Here is a 22688-nt window from a genome sequence, read left to right on the forward strand (position 1 = left end):
CTATCGGGCGGACTGAGTTTTTAAAACTGAACCTAAGGCGGTAAAGGAGGCGTGACCAAAGAAAAATCTACTCAGTCCTAGGGCAGATAGGCTGTGTTAACCCATACTTGGACTCTCCAAGCAGCTCACAGGAGAAATGGCCCTTTTCCTATCTTTGATTCAATGCACTCAATGTAGTATTTTAAAGGCAATCACTAATCCCTTGAATTAGGCACAAAATCAACTGAAAGCAACTCTAAAGTAAGTCTGATGTGCCAATCTCTTTCAGTTTAAATTATTGGATCTAGAGGAAAGGTAACTGTATAGGCTGTTTTGAATTGCTGTAATATCACAAAAGGGCAGGAAAAATATAGTTCATCTATCACTGCACTAATATTGCTTTGCACTAGTTCTGAATCTTTTGCTTTGTCGCTAGAAAGATGTCCCTCCATTGGCAATTCTCAGAATGAAACAAGACCAATGCAATATTAACACAGAATATGTAAGAATTATATAAGTAAGTTCTTCTGTATTTATTTTTAGAGAGTAATATCACAATCTGATATGATTTGCAAATATTTCAGCTAATAAAAATACGTTCTTCAAATATTGTGCTTTGCAAGAAATGGGATAGACTATCTCCCCATCACTTACTCTTCAAAATCATTGCAGAAGGCAGAGGAACCCAATCACTTTTCTGATCACAAACAATTAAAGCAGAATGTGATTGTAATAGTTGCCTTTTCTTGGTGTCCTTTCCGGGAGGAAAATGGAAAGGAGACTTTCTGAGAGGCTCCTGTCACTTTATAGTACCAGAGCAATATATTATGCTGCAAAGCTTTCAGACCTTTTGTACCAAACAATGGTTGCACCAACAGTATTGTGATTGTGGCACATACTCATTTGATCAAAATAATGACAACAAATCAAATGGGTAGTACATTAACATAAATTCATTTTGGCCTTAGTCAATTCAACATGTCAAGTACATACCTGGTCCTTGCTATTTTCCTCATGAACCTGGTATTCTCAGAATATTATGAAGTATTTTTTGTCAGAGAGACATAATTAATATTTTTACAAACCAGTTATCCAGCTTGCAAGCCTTCATTTCAAAAGAAATGGACTCATATTTTTAGCACAAGCCTGTCTCTCACCTGAATGACAAGAGGTTTTAGCTGGTTTGGTTCTGGGCCTTCTAAAATGCATCCGAATGCCATGACAGCAGCATCTCGATATCGCCAATCAATATTTTTTATGTGTTCTTTAATGAAGGGCAAAACGTGAGGCACAATGTCATCCTCACAACAGGTTGCCAGAAGCATTAAACAGACCCCAGCTGCTTTACAGGGGTTCCAGTCATCATCATCATCATTCTCATCCTAAATGGAGAAAAATGGGAAGAAATAGTATTCAGCATTATATTTTAAATACCCAAAATTATTTTATAATAAATCTGATTAGATTTCAGGTATGACAACTGATTTCCCAAAGTATTTGACAACCTCATAAAAATTCAAGACTTTGGGGTCCCAAATTAGGAAAAAATTGTCTGATTTTGAACATCATTCCAACATTTGCCAAAACTCAATAATGAGATAGTGATCTGATAGACAATTTAATGATAGGTAGATGGCTGAATGATTCTTTAAAAGCGAAGTGATAAGAGTGATACAATAGAGATGGATATAATTTAGCACAAGATTAACAAATTGCATTTTTTATATCAACAGCTGAGGTTTCAGTGTAGCCACGGTGGCCATGGTAGTATCAAATTGGCATAGCTTGTCAAAATAATGCTTTTCAAATTATAGAGACTGATAAACAAAATAATTTAAAAGAGAAGCAGGAAGGGAAATAGGAAATACCTTTTAGCTCTGTTCAGGTCAGAGTATTTCTTCAAGCACCTAGCTCCAACTGGACAACGGACAGTATTCAATAATTTTGGAATACTATATGGCTATGAGTAAGAAACTGCATTCATTCAGAAATCAGAAGTGCATAATTCTTATTATGATGCACCGCCAATTTATGAATGAATGCACTCTCTATAGGATTACAACAAATATTTCATAATCTTTGTCTATAAAAATATAGAATAAGCCAAAACTATCTGAAATTAGAAAATACAGGTTTCTTTCCGCAGACCAGGATATTTTAGGCTTGTTCTTAATTTTTTCACAATAATTATTATTGTGCCAGTCCTTCCCAACCTGATGTCTGCCAAGATTTTAACTACCTATCTGTAAAACCAGATCAAACAATAAAATATACTAGGAGATACATTTCAATATAGTTTGCAGAATACCAAAGTGATGAAAACTATAGGCCTAAAACTACAGATAGTACTTTGGTTAATGACTATTTAGGGACCAAAGTTACAACACTGAAAAGTAACTTTATAACCAAGTCAATCTCCTACAACTGTTGCAGTTTTCCTGGAATCACGTGATTAAATTCAGGTTCTTCATAGATGGCAAGTATTTACAACTTTGCAGTATCTTGCAGTCATATGCAGGCTTCACAATAAGCTTCCAACAGGCAGTCAATGAAGAAGCAATAACATGATGTTTTAAGAACCACTTAAGAACAACAGATGTACAACCAAGAAGTGAGGTTGTACATCTGTTGTTGCTCATCCCAAGTATGATCTGAACATTGGAGAATGGTGCCAACATATATATTATTTACCTGTTTTGTCAATGTTTGTGTCAGAATTGGGACTAGATACTGGAGAGCACCCTTGGCATAGAATTTACTAGTATGCTCTGGAGGCCGTCCTTGTTCTGCTGCCTGCAAAAGAAATAATACAAATGTCTTAATTTTAACTAAACATGTATTTGTGACCCTTCCCTATCTGAACTATGATGTGTACTTTTTCCTTTGAAAATCTCTTGAGAATAACATTATACTGCAAGATTGTTTGCTAACATATATTTATGCAAATGACCATGGACCTACCTGGGGAAAAAAATCTCAACAGTTGCAATTTTCAGTAGGAATAACCGGAAGGTGAAGTCTCCATTCTTTCCTTTTGTTTTTTTAAGTGTGTCTCAGTTTTAACTACATATTTTGAACTTTCCTTTTATCTGTAACTGTTAATCTATACCGTTGAATGCTGGTTTATTCTAATCTTTTGCTGGATTTTAATGTGCATTTTTTGCATCTTTATGTTGCTTTATTTTGAGTTCAAGATTGGTTTCACTGTACGGAAGTGATTTTCTAGGTTGTGAAAGTGATCGGATTTGATTTACATTGAATTTTCACTACAAGTATTTTATATTCTATTACTTTTTAAAAGATCTGGTCTTATTTCTTTTAACTTCTGATTAGAATTTCTGTTTTCTATTCTGTTTTCATTGTGAGATATATTATACCAAATTTTTTTCTGTTATGGTACATCTATTTCCCGTCCTTGGCAGAAAATGTTTCTTTTTTTGAAAGCTCAGTAATAAGAGCTTTCCCATAACTATTCCTAATATATTGCATTAAAAATCCAAACGATAGATGAATTTAATGTAAAAGCCCTTCAGAAGCCTTTGAAAAAATGATTTTTAACTTAAACGCTCAAATTGAAAACTAAGATTAAAAGTGTGATAAAATAATAACCAAAAATGATATTCTGATACAAGTAACAGCAGCTAAACCAGACTTGCAATTAAATGTTTGGAATCTAATTTGTTAGATTTATAGATTTATCTAATTTGTTAGAAAAATAGATTTGAAGGAGTCTGGTTTGAAAACCACAGGTTTGTTTGAGAAAGCTTAAAAGCGCACAAATTCTAAACACTTTGAGACAGCAAAATCAATGCATGATGGACTGGACTTTTTAAAGAAACTTCTGAATATTCTTCATAAATAGTCTCATATAGAGTGCATTGCAGTAACTGAATGAGAGGTAAAGAGGACATGAGTGACTATTAGCAAAGTCCCATACAAGAATGGATGCAACTGGTGCAAATTTCTTGAGATAAGAAAGGTCCTCCTAGACATAGCTGCAATCTGCTCTTCACACCCAAGTCCAAGGGGAACCCAAATAATGCACTGAATCTCTAGAGTAAAGCTTCCCTATCCATATCAAAGATGGAAGAAACTTGTTCCCAGGCAGACTAAGTACCCAAAGCCACTCCATCTTGCTTGGATTGAATTGGAACCCATTGCAACCCAATCAAGCCCCTACAGACTCAATTTTACATTTGGGAATGATAATGACCTGGTGGATTTATTTAGGAGATAGCAGTATGTTAAAGAATATAATTATATATGATTATGAATATTTTTCATGAAAATGAAGTTCAAAGTCAGTTGTAAATGCAACAAGCCAAGTACATGATGGAAATAAAGCATACTTAATGACAAATGGAATGCTTAGCAACGGTTCAAACTGAATAATAAGAGAGTAAGACAACAATGTATGTTATCTTCCTAGTTGTTCAATGTATTCACATAAACGAAATACTGGCACCAATATTAAAAAAATGTATGTGGTTGGAGATAGAAATATGAGTATGTAAGTTTGTGAGCAGGCAATGCTATTCTGCTTGTTTGAAACCTAAATTATTTTTACTAAACTCTATATTAAGTACAGGTTTGAAAAGTAATCTATCAAATATCATGACTATGTTTGGTTTTTAAAAAAATCAAGTAAAGTGCAGCAAGTAGCCAAAACTTAAAATAATTTTGAATTAATAGAACATTTACTGAAAATGGGAAATTGATTGAAAATTTTTAAGATTTCCAAATGCTGATACAAAGCTCCAGGTAGTATGTGCTGTGTTGCAAGAAATGTTTGTCAAAAACATGAATGTAGCAACTGGTGCGCACCTCTAAGATGTGAACCAATCATGAGTAACAAAAGTTGAATTCACAGAAACAGGATGCCATTATACTTATACGTGTGAAAATCTGTCTATAATCTTTCAAACATACATTGCAATGCAAAAAAAAAAACCCTCAAGTATTAGCAACCTTGGGTCTCAACATTTATAGATGTATGCATCACTTTAGTCAGCGTGGTGCATGATGTTTCATCATAGACCAAAGATTGTTGTAAAACAGAATTGTCATAATTAGTAGTGTCAGAAAATTTAGTATTTACAATTCTTTAACTTACTTCTGAAGCTTCTATAGCCAGGTCCATTTCTTCATCACAGACATTTGACCAGAATTCTATACCTTGCAGAGCCACTTCATCAATATCACTTTTCATGGCTTCAATTGTGATCTTTAGAAAAACAAAAGCAGTGTTAAACCAGTATTTTCTGCGCCACCAGGAAACTTACAGTTATTTAAAGCACATAAATTAAAAAAGACAAAGCTTTCCTCTGCCAGTTGTGTCTAACTCTAGGGGGCAATGCTCATCTCTGACTCACAGCCAAAGAGACACAGTTTCGGTGGTTATGAGGATGGCATGACTATATGCCAAAGATGCACGGAACGCTTATTTTTCACTGAAGTGAGACCTATTTATCTACTTGCATTTACATACTTTTCAACTGCTAGGTTGACAGGAGCTGCCACTAAGTAGTAGATGTTCACTCCATCATGTGATACTTGGTCTCGAACATATTTTTTTTATCTCAAATCCCACTTGTGAATACTCACAGCAAAAAGTGCAGGGCCCATATACGTTTCCATGTATTGATAATAAAGGGACATAATCTTCACCAAGTTCTGTAAGGCAGCTACTCGCACCTAAAAAAGAATAACAATAAGAAAACACCAATGACTCATTTTCCACATGAATGAAATAAAACTAGTATTCAAATTACTTTAACCAAATATTTTAGTTTATTCCTAATTTTAAGATTAAACAATGAAAAATGGGAAAAGAACTACAAAGCACTGAACTCAAGAGCCATAATCTTCCTATACCCGTGATGGTGAACCTATGGCATGCGTGCGGCAAGTGGCACACAGAACCATCTCTCTGGGCACACTAGCCATCACCCATTGTTCTTATGTGTTCCAGCATCCATCTGTGCTCTGGCCACACGTGCGGGAGTTTCTGAAACTGGAAGAACAGATGAATGCTGGTCTTCATGTGTGCATGTGCACCAGCTGGTCACTGCATATGCACACGCGCCAGAAACCAAAGACCAGGTGACCAGTGCACATGCCGGAAACTGGAAAGTCAATTGCTCTTCCGGTTTCTGGTGCTCCCCTGCGCACTCCCATTTTGGCACTCGGTGCCGAAAAGGTTCATCAACACCGTCCTATACAATTTCTGACATTATAGCAACAGACGTGTTTACTACTACCTATAAAAAACAAGTTTCTTTCTTATGATTTCTTTTCTTTTACTAAACTAGCTTTGCTCATCCCTTATCATGCCATCCTTTTTATTTAACTAAAGACCACCTCAAAACCCTAGCCATCTATGTAATGTTGTAATGCACATAATTACTCGTTTGTCAGTTAATTTGACTATAACCAAACTAAATTTCTTTACTTTCACAATGTGTCACTCCCTATGTCATTCCCAACCACCTTTGTCTGAGGTTAATTTCTTTTGGGATAGATATCTATCATTGGTCTTGTTTATATAACTCCAGGAACCACTGAATGTATTGATAACATTGTATAAAATATTTGGTGAACAATCAGTTTAAAGCCTTTGTCATCCTTTTTTTAAAAACAGCCTTATACTGTTCATACATTAAAACCTCGGGAAAAGTGTTTCAGGCTTACCCTTGTATCAGGACACTGTGTCGCTTCACAGACTACTTGCATGATAAAGTGCCTTTCAGACTGGAATGTTTGAATAAAAAGAGAAATGCAGAATTAGGTTTGAAGTTAAAAAGTATACTTCAAATTAAAATAAAGGTAAACAAAATATACAATGGTATATGCTAGAATCCTCTGGCACTCAATGATTTGATTTCGATTATGTACTATCAAGTTGTTTTCAACTCCTAATAATCATATAGAGCTTCTCAATGATTCAAATTCAACACACAACTTTATTTTATCAAACAAATGCAATGGTAAAAAAAAAACTTTTCAAATATTTGATTGAAGAATACATGATTGGAATACTGGAAAAAATAATCAAGCAACGAATTTGCGAACACCTAGAAGCAAACAAAGTAATAGCCAAAAGCCAACATGGATTTGTCAAAAACAGATCATGCCAGACTAATCTTATTGCATTCTTTGATAATGTGACAAAATTAGTGGACCAGAGGAATGCCGTTGATAGTTTACTTGGACTTCAGTAAGGCTTTTGATAAGGTAGACCATAACCTACTACTAGATAAAGTAGAAGAATGTGGGTTAGACAGCATCACCACCAGATGGATTGGTAACTGGCTGACCAACCGCACTCAACGTGTAGTTCTCAATGGAACTGCATCTACATGGAGGGAAGTATGCAGTGGAGTACCCCAAGGCTCTGTTTTAGGCCCAGTACTCTTCAACATCTTCATCAATGATTTGGATGAGGGAATAAATGGGGAACTCATCAAATTTGCAGATGACACCAAGCTGGCAGGAATAGCCAACACTCCAGAAGATAGGCTTAAGATACAGAAGGATCTTGACAAACTTGAACATTGGGCACTATCTAATAAAATGAAATTCAATGGTGAAAAGTTCTACATTTAGGCAACAAAAATGGAATGCACAGGTACAGTATAGGTGATACCTTGCTCAGTAGTAGTAACTGTGAAAGGGATCTTGGAGTCCTAGTGGACAACCATTTAAATATGAGCCAGCAGTGTGCAGCAGCTGCCAAAAAAGCCAACACAGTCCTAGGCTGCATCAACAGAGATATAGAATCAAGATCACGTGAAGTGTTAATACCACTTTATAATGCCTTGGTAAGGCCACACTTGGAATACTGCATTCAGTTCTGGTCGCCACGATGTAAAAAAGATGTGGAGACTCTAGAAAGAGTGCAGAGAAGAGCAACAAAGATGATTAGGGGACTGGAGACTAAAACATATGAAGAACGGTTGCAGGAACTGGGTATGTTTAGCTTAAGAGAAAGAAGGACTAGGGGAGACATGATAGCATTATTCCAATATCTCAGAGGTTGCCACAAAGAAGAGGGAGTCAAACTATTCTCCAAAGCACCTGAGGGTAGAACAAGAAGCAATGGGTGGAAACTAATCAAGGAGAGAAGCAAATTAGAACTGAGGAGAAATTTCCTGACAGTGAGAACAATTAATCAGTGGAACAGCTTGCCTCCAGAAGTTGTGAATGCCCCAACACTGGAAGTCTTTAAGAAGATGTTGGATAGCTATTTGTCTGAAACGGTATAGGGTTTCCTGCCTAGGCAGGGGGTTGGACTAGAAGACCTCCAAGGTTCCTTCCAACTCTACTATTGTATTGTATTATTGTATGATTGCAATATGGCAATGTTTTCCATATAATACTTAAAAGCCATCTCAACCACATACCTTTTCTGAAAGAGTAAAATTCTTGAGTCTACTAGAAAGTTTTAAAGTTTTAGTTTGAAATAAAATTATTTTAAAGTTATAGTTTACTACAGATATGACACAACTATAGTTTCAATATAAAATTGTCTGGATAAAATAAGTGCAAACTTTAAATTACTCATTAGACAGTCAATATATTTTATTTCATCTTTCATTGACTTGAACATTTGTTTTCATTCGTATTTTAGGTCCTGAATGGTAAAACAAAATCCAAATCTGAAAGGAAGACACTAACTGAAATTCCCTGCAACTCAAAACAATGTGCTTGTTTGTTTGTTTTGTTTTATTGGATTTATATGCCGCCATTCTCCCTAAGGACTCAGGGCGGCGTACAACATTAAAAAACACATATCACAAAAATTAAAAGGAAATTAGATAAATATCCAAAAAAACAAACCCAATTAATCTGACAATAACATTTTAAAAATTAGATAAAATTAACAGGCCAGGCCGGCTTGCTGGAAAAGCCAACTTTTTAGGGTGCGTCGGAAGGACCGGAGGTCAGGGATTATGCGAAGCTCCGGGGGCAGCTCATTCCAGAGGGAAGGCGCTCCCACAGAGAAGGCTCTCCCCCTGGAGGTCACCAGCCGACACTGTCTGGCCGACGGCACCCTGAGGAGGCCAACTCTGTGGGATCATACTGGACGGTGGGAGGCTACTGGTGGCAGTAGGTGGTCTCACAGGTACCCTGGGCCTAAGCCATGGAGCGCTTTAAAGGTAATAATTAGTACCTTGAATCGCACCCGGAAAACAACCGGCAACCAATGCAGGCGGCCTAAAAGGGGTGTAACATGGGAGTACCTAGGTACCCCCATGATAACCTGCGCAGCCGCATTCTGGATCAGCTGAAGCCTCCGGGTGCTCTTCAAGGGCAGCCCCATGTAGAGAGCGTTGCAGTAGTCCAGGCGAGAAAGGACGAGGGCATGAGTGACTGTGCACAGAGCATCCCGATCCAGGAAGGGGCGCAACTGATGTACCAGGCGAACCTGGTAAAAGACCCCCCTGGTTACGGCTGTTAGGTGTTCTTCTAAACTAAGCTGCATATCCAGGAGGACTCCCAGATTGCGGGCCCTCTCTGAGGGGGCTAAAATTTCTCCCCTATCATCAAAGATGGTACAAGATGCCCAAATCGGGATGACGGAAACCACAGCCACTCCATCTTGGAGGGATAGAGCTTGAGCCTGTTCCTCCCCATCCAGATCCGCACAGCCTCCAGGCATTGGGATATCACGTCGAGGGCATCGTTTGGAGTAGAGATGAAAAGTTGGGTATCATCAGCATATTGATGATACCGTACCCCAAAACCACGGATGATCACGCCCAGCGGTTTCATATATATGTTGAACAGGAGAGGTGAGAGAACCGACCCCTGGGGCACCCCACAAGTGACGCGCCTGGGGGTCGATCCCTGCTCTCCAGTCAACACGAACTGCGACCGATCCGACAGGTAGGAGGAGAACCACCGTAAAACGGTGCCCACCACTCCCAACCCCACGAGTCGTCGCAGTAGAATACCATGGTCGATGGTATTGAAAGCTGCCGAGGGGTCTAATAGGACCAGGACAGAGGAGCGCCCCTGTCCCAGGCCCGCCAGAGATCATCGACCAACACAACCAATGCCATCTCCGAGCTGTACCCGGGCCTGAAACCCGACTGAAACTGATCCAGGTAGACAGCTTCATCCAGGTACTGGGGAAGCAGACGTGCTACCACACTCTCGACAACCTTTGCTACAAAGCGAAGGTTGGAGACCGGACGATAATTGGCTAAAGAAGCTGGATGCAGGGAAGGCTTCTTAAGGAGGGGCCTCACCACCGCCTCCTTCAAGGTGGTGGGAAAGAACCCCTCTCTCAATGAAGGGTTGGTAATCGCCTGGAGCCAGCCTCGTGTCACCTCCTGGGAAGCCGAAACTAACCAAGAGGGACACGGGTCCAGCACACAAGTGGCAGCACTGAGTCTCCCCATAATCCTGTCCATGCCCTCGGGGGTCACAGGGTCAAACTCATCCCAGATTGTCTCCACAAGATTCATCCCCGTCGGCTCGCCCGAATCTACCCAGTCAGACTCCAAGTCTGTCCGGATCTGAGCGATTTTATCCTGCAGATACTGAACAAATTCTTCAGCCCTACCCTGCAAGGGGTCTTCCCCAGTTCCTTGGTTAAGTAAGGAGCGGGTCACCCTAAACAGGGCGGCTGGGCAGTTATCTGCGGACGCGATAAGAGCGGAAAAATGTTGCCGTTTTGCTGCTTTTATCGCCACTAAGTAGGATTTAATATGAATTCTTACTAGTGTTCGATCAGATTCGGACCCGCTGGCCCTCCAGCCACTCTCTAGGCGTCCTTTCCAGCATTTCATCTCCTGGAGCTCCTTGGTAAACCAGGGAACCACCTGGGATCGACACCGGGTCAGAGGCCGCAAAGGCACAACGTGATCCAAGGCCCCAGTGGCCGCCCTATCCCAGGCTTCCACTAGGGCTTCGGTCGAGTTGTGAGCAAGGGATTCAGGAAAAGTTCCAAGCTCCATCAGGAACCTTTCGGGGTCCATCTGGCGCCTGGGGCGGAACCATCTAGTCGTATCACCATTTCTTTCTAAACTTGTAAATTATACTGTGGTAAATATATCTTCAAAAACTTTCAGAAACAAGCACACAATGCGCCTCACTGTAAGATCAGAATCATTTTTATACTGGTTCTTGTTAATTTGGTATTCATAGCATTTTAAAAAAAATGTCTTACTAGAAGCAAATCTAGAGAAAGGCTTGTAAGTGTCTCATAAAATGTTCTATCTCTAGCTGGAACAATATAGTGTGTGAAAAAGTAGCCATGCCTTTTTTTAGTTTTTCTGGTGTTTTGCATATCTTTATCAATAAAAATAATGTGTAATTGTATTATCTGTGTAATTATATTATCATGTGGTTTTTACATGGAGTTTGAGTGAATAAATAGCACCAGATTTTGGAGCCTGTTTCATTTATTTCATCAACAAATTCATCCAATATATAATGTATCAGAATAAAAAAGTAAAGCCAAATACTTAGCACCAAACGCTTCCAATTAATAGTGGTCATATTATGTATAGGAACCCATTCTTCCATGGCAAATTGCTTCAATTTATTAACACTTTTCTACCACAAACTTGTTTTGTGCTGTGACATTTCTAGGATGATTCTGACATAGCTACAGGTAGTCCTTGACTTATGACTGGAGTTATGGTCATAAGTTCAATAAATAAGAGGGTCATCACATGACTGACTCAATTTTATGACCTTTTGTGATGGTTGTAAAGCGAATCACCGCTGATTTCCAACAAAAGATATGTCAGTTACATGACCGCAGGACACTGCAGTTGTAAATATAGGTCAGTTGCTAAGAATCCAAAATGCTATCACATGACTGTAGGGTAGATGAGGGATCTGGCAGTCAGAACTTCAATTCTGGGTTCTAAGTACCTTTTGGGGGGTCTGTCATTATTTTGATTAATGACAGCTGTTATTAAATGACAACTCCTAAGTCAAGGACTACCTGCATTCTAACATAATACATTTATTTTTCTTCATCCATTATCTTATAGATTATATATATGTTCATTCTCTTATAGATTAGCTTATATGTTATTTTGCTGCATCATCTATGTATACTTGAGTTTTAGCTGATGGATAGTCTGATATTCTGTAGAATTCATATTTTTAATCGTCCTCCAAATATAAAGAGTTCAATTTGTGGCTTATGTATTTATAGAAAATTTCTCCAAGTGCTTGCTAGCAAATTTGATATAGGCATCAATAATCTCTCTATCTTACTTGATTTCCACGAATTCTATTTTCATTCTACATTGGTAGAGTCATCAAAACCTGCTTTTATTCAAAAGAAGTGATCTGAAGATCCCAAAATTTTGTTTTGAGCTTCTTTGTGACTTGCTGCTCATGGAAATTCTGACTAAATGGCTACTTTGGGGAAGATTCACTATTGTCCCAAGTATTCTTAATTTCGATCTGAAGGCTTCTGATAGCAGAATAAACCCCCGAGTTTCAGAAATTATATTATAATACTCTCCACAGATTCAATGACTTTTTTTTTTACTGAGGCAATATACTTAGAATACCTTTAACTTTATTATTTTGATGGAAGAAAAAAAATCAGGGGCAAGCAGAAGAAACAAACAAAGAGGAGACGTTGAGGTTGTTATCCCTATTTCTAATACTATTTAGTCATCAATAGGACAAAAGATATAAAGAATTGATGATGTTGAAGCTGCATCTCCCAAATAAGGAAATGGTATCTAAATGTGGGATCCTTAGCGCACTCTGTGTTTGATTGTTTTATTGCAGGTATTTCATTACCAAACCAGATAACATCATCAGTGATTTATATATTAGTGGCTTGCCCTCAGTGTAATATCTTGGGTCTTGGTGGCTCCTTTATTGAACTGTTGTTTAGCATAAGCTTGTTTGTCATTCCTTGTTTCTGATATTGTTGGCACATGTTTATTTTAAGTACCCATTGATGATCAATTTGTCTTAGTTCTAGGTATCCAGAAATTCTCTACCGCTTTTGGACTTGGCTTGATCTAGGATGCTCACTTTCCTTGTTGAAAATGTGGTTACGTCTATTCATGTGTTCTGAAATTACCGTATTTTGGGGAGTTTAAGACGCACCCTTTTCCTTGGAAAAGAGAGACTGAAAATCTCAGTGCGTCTATATACTGATTTTATGACATCTGCCGCATACTGATTCACTATCATGAACCGTTCATTGGACATAGTGCAAATATTGATTTTATTTATAAGGACAATATAAACGGATGGAAATTAAAAAAATACTATGAAGCCAATTGAATAGGTTATGCATATTACATGGCAGGAATTGATATATTTTTAATATCTAATTCCAAGTTTTGAAAGAAGATACATACTTGGTATAAGAAATAATATTACCCAGAAAGCCAACTGCTGACTATATGCACCTTAAAATTTGTTTAATAGCCTACATATTAATTTGATCTCCAAACAAGAGCATACAAGAGGAGGTTATGCTATCATAATCCTTTATGTAGCACAGTTGACCAATACAATTAAGGCATTTTTATGTGTATGTCACTTTGATTTATTGTTGTTGCTTGAATAAACGTAAAAGTTTTTTCCAAACAAGTTCTAAATATATACAAATCCAAGTCTCAGTCAAAAGAGGAATGCATCAGAACTCAGTGTGGTGCATGGTTGCTCATCACAGACCATGGATTTCATTGACATCCTTTTCAACCCTTTTTGCATCAGACTCCAATATGATCACTTACCTCTTTGTCAAAGTTTGCTTTGGTGAATTCCAAAGAGTTCAAGAGTGCATTTGTAGCTGCTAATTTCACATTATTACTTGGCTCTTCTTTCCTCATGCCCTGAATAATGGCAGTCAAAATTTCATTGGATTTATCCTGAAGCTGTTCTGGATCCTGAAAAAAGAAAGAATACTGTAAACTATGTCTGTATCCCTATGAAATGCCCAACCAGCTAAAATGATAAAATAGTATGTTGTCTAAATGGAGAAGCCCAGGTATTTCCAAGTTAGAATGGAGGGTGTTAATCACTACACTTTGCATTAGTCACTGAGTACTTTAGTTTCTGCATCTTATTTGGACACAGAAAGATGAATTCTAGGGCTAACTTGAATTGAGTCCTCTGATCCAGCCTCCAGCAAAGAGGCAGCCTACCAAATTCCTATAGAGAGAATATTTAAATCTGTCCCATAGGTAGCTGCACAATTAGTGAAATTAATTTGCATCTGTCACAAACAGAATACAAAGAAATTATAGAAAAATTGGACAGCAAAACTGTTGGTGCCTTATTTGTCTTGTTCTGCATGTTTTGTCCATAAAGTTGCAAGACTTAATAATCTGCTTTGCTCCCGCAAAAATAGTAGGTAGTGATTACATGCAGTTACACTCCGGGAGAACAAATATTAGGATTTTCAGTTGGCTTGAAAGGTGAAACCTTCAATGCACAATTTGGAATCAGCTACAATCATGCAAGAGAAATTTAGAACATATTCAGAGACAGTATTATTGTGCACTACTCCTTTGCTCAGTTAACAAAACATGGGAATGAGCTTTTGATTAAAATTAAGCAACAGAGCGTAGGAGATTAATAATAAGCACAGGATGAAGAAATACCGTAATTTGAATAGCATGTTGAAGGCAAAACTTACAATATCCTGACAAATATAGCCAATGGCTTCCAATGTTGATTCTTTCATATGCTCTGTGCTATGTTGATTTGTAACATTGGCTACTAGCTGAGGAATAAGTTCAGGCCACTGATTCATAGGGATCTCTGCACAGGCGATGCCAGCAACGCACTGTGATGCTGAGCTTGGCCTGTAGGTTTCTGTACCCAAGGTTTGCAAAACCTGTGAATATAAGAAGAGGATCATCATCAGTAGGCAAGATCACAAAGCTGCAATACTTTTAGCACTAAGCCGAGTCCCTTCGGGGAGAGGGGGCGGTCTATAAATCTAATAAAACTTAAACTTAAGCAATGGACTGCTGTTTTGCTGTACCATTTTTGAAGTTGAGTAAAAATAAAGCATGCCTCCCAACCTTTTTATTAGAAGTTGTAAGACAAGTTTTTCTCAATTTGGGAATAACCAAGGGAATAGTAAATTGAAAAAACAGTATTAATTTAAAGATATACTGTAGATGCTTTTATTACTGAAAAACTTCCATACTGCTAAAAAAAGCAGTAAGGTTTAACATACATAATTTTTGACTTCTCTGCGAGCACTGGCATCGATTGCAAGCCATCTCTGTTGATGTTGAGTCTTTACATCCGGATCTTTAGATGTCAGAGAGTTCTTGATCTGTAAACCAGCTGCAACTCTTGCAACTTGGCTGTTTCCTGGATTTGCCAGCACTCTGGACAGTTCCACAAGGAAAGTAGGCTGGTAATGAAAAAAACTTCAATAACCAAAACATGTTATATCTTTTTGATCAATGCAGAAATATACAACTATGATAATCTAGATCAAAACATTTTTCAGTTCTCATCCAAGCAGCATATCTCAACCATATGTAACCATCAGGCAATACTAAATTTCTTATATTTATATACTACTTAAGAGTTCTCTCTTACAATACTCTATGTTCTCTACAACAGGGGTCCTCAACCCCAAGGCCACACAAGTGAGCAAACCCCCCCGCCACACACACAGGTGGGATCCAGGAAGCATATGAAACCACCCAGTCCACAGAAAAAACCCGCCCTCAATGGAACCAAAAGATTGGGGCCATTGCTCTACATTTCTTATACATAGAGTTCATTTGTATAGAATTAAAATTTATTTTAAATTGAAAGTATTCTGTCCTTATTTTTAAAGATTTGAACTTTAAAGTAATACCCAACTATAGGATATAGAAATAACTGAGTTTTTAACTTACAGGTAACAACCAGTTCTCAAAGATATTGAAATCCAATTGTTACATATTAACTTAGACTATAGCAGCATATAGAGCTTTTATTCAAATAATTTTTGAATATTTGGTGGGTAGTCTACATGCTGGCTAGACCTGAATATATGTTCATGGTTAGCACTAAACTAGGACTATGAAATATTAACACTGATCTGACTGCTGGGCAGGAGGAATAAGATACTTAATTTTTTGCTCTGCTATAAAAGATTGAAAATCATAGGGCTAGAAATTACTAATACTTTTTTTTCAGCAAACTATGTGAGAGAAGTGCTGTGTTCAATAATGACTTCTCAATAAAGAAAATCAGTATGATCCTCAAATGATATTTCAATACTGAAATAAACTAATTACAGAACCACTCTTCAAAATATCTAACCAAATATATCAACATGTGCACAGAAGCAATTTGCTACAATATAAAAGCACAAAATAAATTTAAAACCCCTCTTTTCCAAGCTATGATGGTCATCAAGTAAATATTACTATCAATACTTACTTGTAGAACGCTTGATGACGTAAACAGAAAACCTAGAGTGTTACTAAATTTGGATTTGGTGTAGGTTTTATTATCTTATTAAAAGCAGTTAGGAAGTATAAAGTATGGAAAGTATAACGTATGGAAAAGAATAACAAGGTTAAATAATGCTTAAACTATCATTTGAAGTAGTATTTTCAGAAAGATTGATATATTAAAGAAACAGAGGTTTGCCAGGATAAAAGTTGTAAAGCAGGAATTATATTACTGTATCATAAACAATATTTGGATGTTTCCTCAGATTTAATTCTCCTCCCACACAAAAATAAAACCAGTCCCTCATTCATTCATTCATTCCAAAACATAGAGGGAGCAGATTTCATTTTCTAATTCCTTTTTCCTATCCAATCATAATGTACTTTGTAAATTTGATTATTTTTGAACATGTATATATCTCTGGATTAAGAAACAAGGAATGCAATTGTGAAATTTATCTCTTTTTTACAAAGATAAGTGACAAGCAATGAAGGGTAAGCAACTTGTCAAGATCCCAAACCTTAATTTAGCAGTCTGCTATGCAGAGAGTAATTAAGTGTTATAGCACTTTTTCAGTTTTATTTCAAAATTGTTCTGCTACCAAAGAACAAAAGTGAGAATTACGCCTTAATATGTCAAAGCACATTCTGAAATTAATATCTGCTAAAGGGGTGAAATAAATGTTTATCTGTTCCCTAGTCTTTTCTACAAACCTCATACATGGTTATTCACCTGATGATATAATGTAATGAAAAAATAGGATAAGAATAATATTGGAACACTTAGATAAAATAATCAATATTTCAGTGTTTGCAAAATATTGTTATGCAAAATTCTTTATCTTAAAATCATAAATATTATCAAATAATTTCTAATTCAAGACATGCCATAATATTAATCAATATAGTTTTTCTATTTTCTGATTAAGGTTGATTCTTAATTGAAGAAATCATTTGAAAATATATATATTCAAATATATGTTTATTTTTGTAAGCCTCACATAATTTATTGACCTTACTGGCTTAGAAATAGGAACTGTTGTCTAGGATTTCTAGAGGGCAAAGGTTTGAAGAAACAAACATCTTTGCTGTTGGAATTGAACTATGGAAATTCAAATTCAAATCTCTGTTTAGACATGAAGTTCCCTACTTGACCTAGGTCCATCAATTGCTCCCCATCTATTTTGAAGAATTACTGAAAATATAAAATGAAATCCTGGGATGCATTTTGTTTTGAAAGGTGGACTGAATACAAATGTGATCTCTTTTTCAAAATTTGATGTTAGTCCCTTAAGGAGTCTATAGATGCTTTGCATTTTTGTGAATAATTGGGAGAGTCTGAGAAATGTGTCTTCAATGATAATTCACATTGTACTACCATTTAAAATGTGACATTTGAAAAAGAGGGATATATTTCATAGTAAAATTTGATTTCACATTTGGCTAGTAACATATTATCAGCAATACAATTTAGTGATTTGAAACAGATCTATGAAATAGAAAAATTAACTGTAAAACGAACTCTGTCTATCAACCAGCAAACAGTATGAATACTGAGACAGCTTGGTCTGGGGTGGTTAGACCACCAGGATAGAAAGTGGGAGATTATGAGTTCTAGCACCGTTTTAGACATAAAAATAAAAGCCTGCTGTGTGAGTTTGAGCCAGTCACACTCTCAGCCTAATTCACTTCATAGAGTTGTGGAGAAAGTAAGAGAAAGAAGGCATGCAGTATATGACTGCTGCCTTGAAGTTATTTGTAAAAATAATGAAGGTGGGGTACAAATAAATAAATATCCTATGAAAGTATTCCAGAACTTTTGTGTAGTTTTTTAGGGAAAGAGCAATCATATGGTATAAAAGTGCTAATGTTGATTATTGCATTAGCAATACAAGTCATAAGCTGTTCAACAATATATGTACCGTTGTAATTTTTATTTATATTTATTTATTGCAGTGCTGAAAAAGTGTACCATACCCTTTAAAAATATAGTTAGCCTACAATGTAAATATTAAGAAAAAGAAAATGTTCTAAGTACTAGTATAAAATCTAAGACACTAAGCCATCAATTGCTGATAATGTATGTACTCTGCCAACATTGCCAATGAAATAAATTTAGTAAACAAGCCTCAAACAACCTATAGTCTAAAAACTAATCTCTATAATGTGATCAGTTAAAATCAAGTACTGAACAATTCTCTTTGGATGAATGCCATACAAAAAATTCATCCCCAATAATTGCTTTGATATGACACACTATTTTATTATATTATATTCCTGCTTTTTAAAAAAATATCAACAGCAAAGGCTCATTATCATAACTAATTACGCTCAGGTTTTATTCCTATTCTCCTTTAAGGCCTTACAATGAATAGAAGTTAATTGTGATCCAATAAATGTAATAGTTGCATACATGGTATTCCTTATAAATTGTGGATTAGTTAATTCACTGTTCAGCACTAGACTTATAACACTATAATTATTCTGGTATTTATATCAATTAATGCTTCATTTGGCTGCTAATATTGCTCTGAATCAATCCTTTCCAAAATAGGGATGAATGAGGTATTTCACAAAGATTCTGTATTTTAGAGACTGAAGGAACTCAAGCCTGTTTTCAAACCAAAGAACAAATAATTGCATGAAAATGTAAGCAAAACATATACATGGGCAACGCCTGGGTAAAAATTATTCAAATCTATGAAAAAACTACTAAAACAAGAGGCAATGGACAAAAATGGAAGAGCAGGAAAAGTATAGAAAATGGGAGACGATCCAAAGGCAAAACAAGAGAATGTTTACACTAGGGCAGAAGGCAGAAGAAACGAAACCTAGTAGGACTGATTATGAGCTCAACGGCCCATTCGAGACAACCTCCTGCCCACTCCCTTTAGCTGACTATACACGCCGGCTTCCCCACATGGCCGGTCCCGCAGGCCCAACCTAATCACCACCCCCACTTTCCCTCCATGCATGCAGCGCGGTAGATCCAACTTGCCCTCCCCTTCCTTTTCCCTCCCGCGGGTTAGGATCGCCCTCATGATTGGATAGCGCGACTCCCGAGAGCTTTGCCATTGGCTGCTTCATGCTCGCCCCCCCGCGCCGCGCCGCTAGAGAGAGAGAGAGAGAGAGAGAGAGGGAAGAAAAAGCCTACGGTTAGGCTGCGCCCCTCTATGGCGGCTCGGCCTGCTCTGATCTGGTCTTTTTACACAGGGAAAATATTCCATTTTCGCAAACCCCACCCAAACTCAGCTCAACTCTTGCGTTTTCCCTTACCAGGTTCTCGATGGCTGCCTGCTCCAGGAACTTCTGAGCCGCTTCAAGCTCGGTGCAGTCTGCAGAAGATGGGTGGGGGTGGGAGAGAAAAAAATGCATCTAGGGGTGTCAGTGGCGACCCTAAAGCTCAATTTTAGTCCAATAGTTAACACCCCGAATCCTCTCGCCTTTTACCAGTAATCGCTCTTCTTTCTGCTTAAACTCATTCCATTCTGAATATGAATGTTTTCAAGGCCTCCCGGAGCCCCCACCAAAGACAGAGAGTCCCCGGCGTATCATGCTTCTTTCTACTCAAACTTCATTTTCCATCAATCAGTACCGCACAGTGGGGTTCAAAAAGAGAAACGCCTTTCGGGGAACGTTACAAGTACATTACAACCGTAACCTCACTCTCCCACAACTAATATTTTTGTTTGTATATGCGATGTGTTTTATTCCAGTTGTGTATCAATGACTGCACTTCTGTAGATGCCGTACGCTAAATAAAAACTCATCCATAACGAATGCCTTTTTAAAGATTTCGGGGAGAGGCGCATTAGACATGTTAAAATACCAGTACGGCTCTAGCCTCATTGTCACAACTCTCCCAATTATCTTATCACAGCCGATCTCGGCCCACTGATTTTGGCCTAAACCAGACCCGAATAGATAAATATCGGGCCTCAACTTCATAGGGGATGCTGCTTTCATTGCCACCGTACCTTTAACCTCATGGAGGCATTGGTCGTACGGTTGACCCGACGTGAGGCCATCGCCTATTCTTCCGTCTCCCCATGCTCCCCCAGCACATCTAAGAAGCAGCTCTCGGACGAGAAGATTTAGCCCACAGTCATATGCTAAGGAATCTCCACCCCACCCTTAACCCATATGCCACGCACAGCACTGTCCTTCCTTCCTTCCCACCCTCAAGAGGACCCTTTCTTCTTCCCAGATCATTCAGCGAATCCATTAACTTGTGCCCAAAGCTACCTTCTTACATGCACGTGCACCATTACCTTCATCATCCGACCTACATGTATGTATGTACATATGTATTTATATCTTTATGTGTGTGTATATATGTATTTATATTTATAAATATATTTATATATAAATATGTAAAAGGGGCGTTTTACGCCTAAGGCTACTTCCGAGCCAGCCAAACTAGGGGATTCGCAAGCTCCTCCATCCCACAAATGATAAAATTTAGCCCTGCCCCTCCTTTTCCCTCCAACCACGGGGCCCAAACCAGTGGTTCCTTTATCCCCAAGGCCAGAGACGGAGCCCGACTCTTCCAACGGCTCCGAATCGTCAACGGGAGGATGGCCTCTTTTACCCCTTCCCACACCTTCTCCCTTAAATCATTCCTCTCTTCAAACAACGGCTAACGCCTTCCCCAGAGCCACATATACGCTATGCCTTAGATGCCCTACCCCCCAATCTCCTCCCGATCTTGGAGAGTGGAGATGCTTTCATCCCTACCCGTTCCTCCCTCTGCAGCACATCTAGAAGGGGGGGGGGGTGTAGGGGTTTCTTTCTCCTTTACCTGGGGAAACCGTCTTCTCCAAAATCGTAATGAGCTCCATGGTGGTGGTGGTGGCGGCGGCGGTGAGGTGAAGCTAGGAAGGAAAGGAGGAAGGGGAAAGGGAAAGGGAAAAGGAGAGGATTGGAGTCGGTGATCGCCGCCGCCTCGCCCTCCGCCTGCCCGCTCAATCGGCCGATCGGTCTCCCTTCGCGCGCTCTTTACTTCTCCCTCAGCTGCGGGGCGGCCCCACCCCCGGCGGAAGCGACTGGAGTCTCCCCTACAACTTCCCCTCCCCCTCCTCACGCACAACTCCTTCTGGCGGCGGAAGGAGAGAAAAAAGGAAGAGGGGAGGAGAAAGCGCGCGCGCGCGCTAAAACGACCTAAAATGAAGTTATCCGGCGAGTGCGACTCAGACAAGGGGGGAGGGGGGGAAGAAATTAAAATACAAAATAACGGGCCTCCCCACAACCTCCCTGTCAGGGAAGCTAAATCATTGCCCTGTTTTCTGGCCAATTAACTGGACAGGCCTGCCAGGCCTTAAGTATGCCTTCAGGCACGTAACGTACGTGCGTATGCAGCGTGCTCACGCAATCCAATTCTTGCCAAGGCGCATGAACACCTCTCCTGCTCCTGTTCAACCGGCCAACGCCCGCCTTCCCTCCTTCCCACGCTGATTGGCCATTGTCAATCGTACGTCACGAGGCTGACAGGTCGAAAAGAACGCACGGTTTCAAAAACTTTATATTTAGATAAGCTGGGCAGTATTAATTAAAGCAGCAGGTCTATGCCCTTATACTAGGGAAGAGATCAATCGAAGTATTAGGAATTTATGTTTGAGTACACAAACATAGCGAAGCATTTCCAGCCTTTTCCTGATTCATAGTGAATGAAAGCCTTTACCTATTTTGCAAACGTGTAATATTACTCCTACTTTACATTGCCTGGTGTTCATACAGTGTTTCTCCGAAAATAAGACAGTGTCTTATTTTCTTTTGACCTCTGAAATAAGCACTTGGCTTTATTTTTGGGGAGGTCTTATTATTTTTGAGATGTAGGAGGCAGCTAGTGTGGTCACCTCAGGGCTGCTGCTGTGTTGCAATATTTTCGGGGAGGGCTTATTTTCGGGGAAATGGTATTACTCTGTAAAGTGTGTGATAGTTTGAGTTTTAACTATTGCCTTTCAGAAACAAAGGACTGATTTGATTTCTTCAAATGTGATTATATTCTGATTTCTATAGAATATAACCTAAACCAAAATGCCTACATTCAATGCAGATGCACAAGCTGTGTTGAATAGGAAGCGCATCAGTTACAGGATAAACTCTCTTCTGTACAGTGAGCTTGGTTGTTCCACTCTCCACTTCCTTCTACTGTAGCAATGAAGATGTTATGAAGTCTGATAACAAAGCAGCAAACAACCAAGTTCAGAGAGTATCAAAAGTCCCCAGACACAACAGTCCTCTAGTTCCAATTTTTTTCTTCCCTCTTTTAATATTTTTTAAGGCAAAGCATTGCCAGTT

General features: G+C 38.5%; 1 protein-coding gene across 2 annotated transcripts in view; it reads right to left on the reverse strand.

Annotated features, from left to right (window-relative positions):
• The window catches only part of KPNB1 (karyopherin subunit beta 1), a gene marked incomplete at its 3' end in the record, with an annotated part of 50368 nt that extends 28675 nt beyond the window's left edge, over positions 1 to 21693 (reverse strand). The window contains exons 1-10 of one of the 2 annotated variants that reach the window (XM_081933297.1): positions 21190 to 21692; positions 19665 to 19723; positions 15167 to 15349; positions 14618 to 14818; positions 13713 to 13865; positions 6670 to 6729; positions 5584 to 5673; positions 5093 to 5203; positions 2671 to 2772; positions 1137 to 1361 (exon numbers count right to left, since the gene is read on the reverse strand). In XM_081933297.1, coding sequence (XP_081789423.1) covers positions 1137 to 1361; positions 2671 to 2772; positions 5093 to 5203; positions 5584 to 5673; positions 6670 to 6729; positions 13713 to 13865; positions 14618 to 14818; positions 15167 to 15349; positions 19665 to 19723; positions 21190 to 21229 — 1224 coding nt within the window. In that variant the 5' untranslated portion in view covers positions 21230 to 21692. Of the gene's footprint in view, positions 1 to 1136; positions 1362 to 2670; positions 2773 to 5092; positions 5204 to 5583; positions 5674 to 6669; positions 6730 to 13712; positions 13866 to 14617; positions 14819 to 15166; positions 15350 to 19664; positions 19724 to 21189 lie in introns of both variants that reach the window. The other variant, XM_081933296.1, reaches the window with a different exon arrangement.
• Positions 21694 to 22688: the final 995 nt, after the last annotated feature.

The sequence above is a fragment of the Natrix helvetica genome (assembly GCF_964273705.1).
Source record: "Natrix helvetica genome assembly, chromosome: Z".
Lineage (NCBI taxonomy): Eukaryota > Metazoa > Chordata > Lepidosauria > Squamata > Natricidae > Natrix > Natrix helvetica.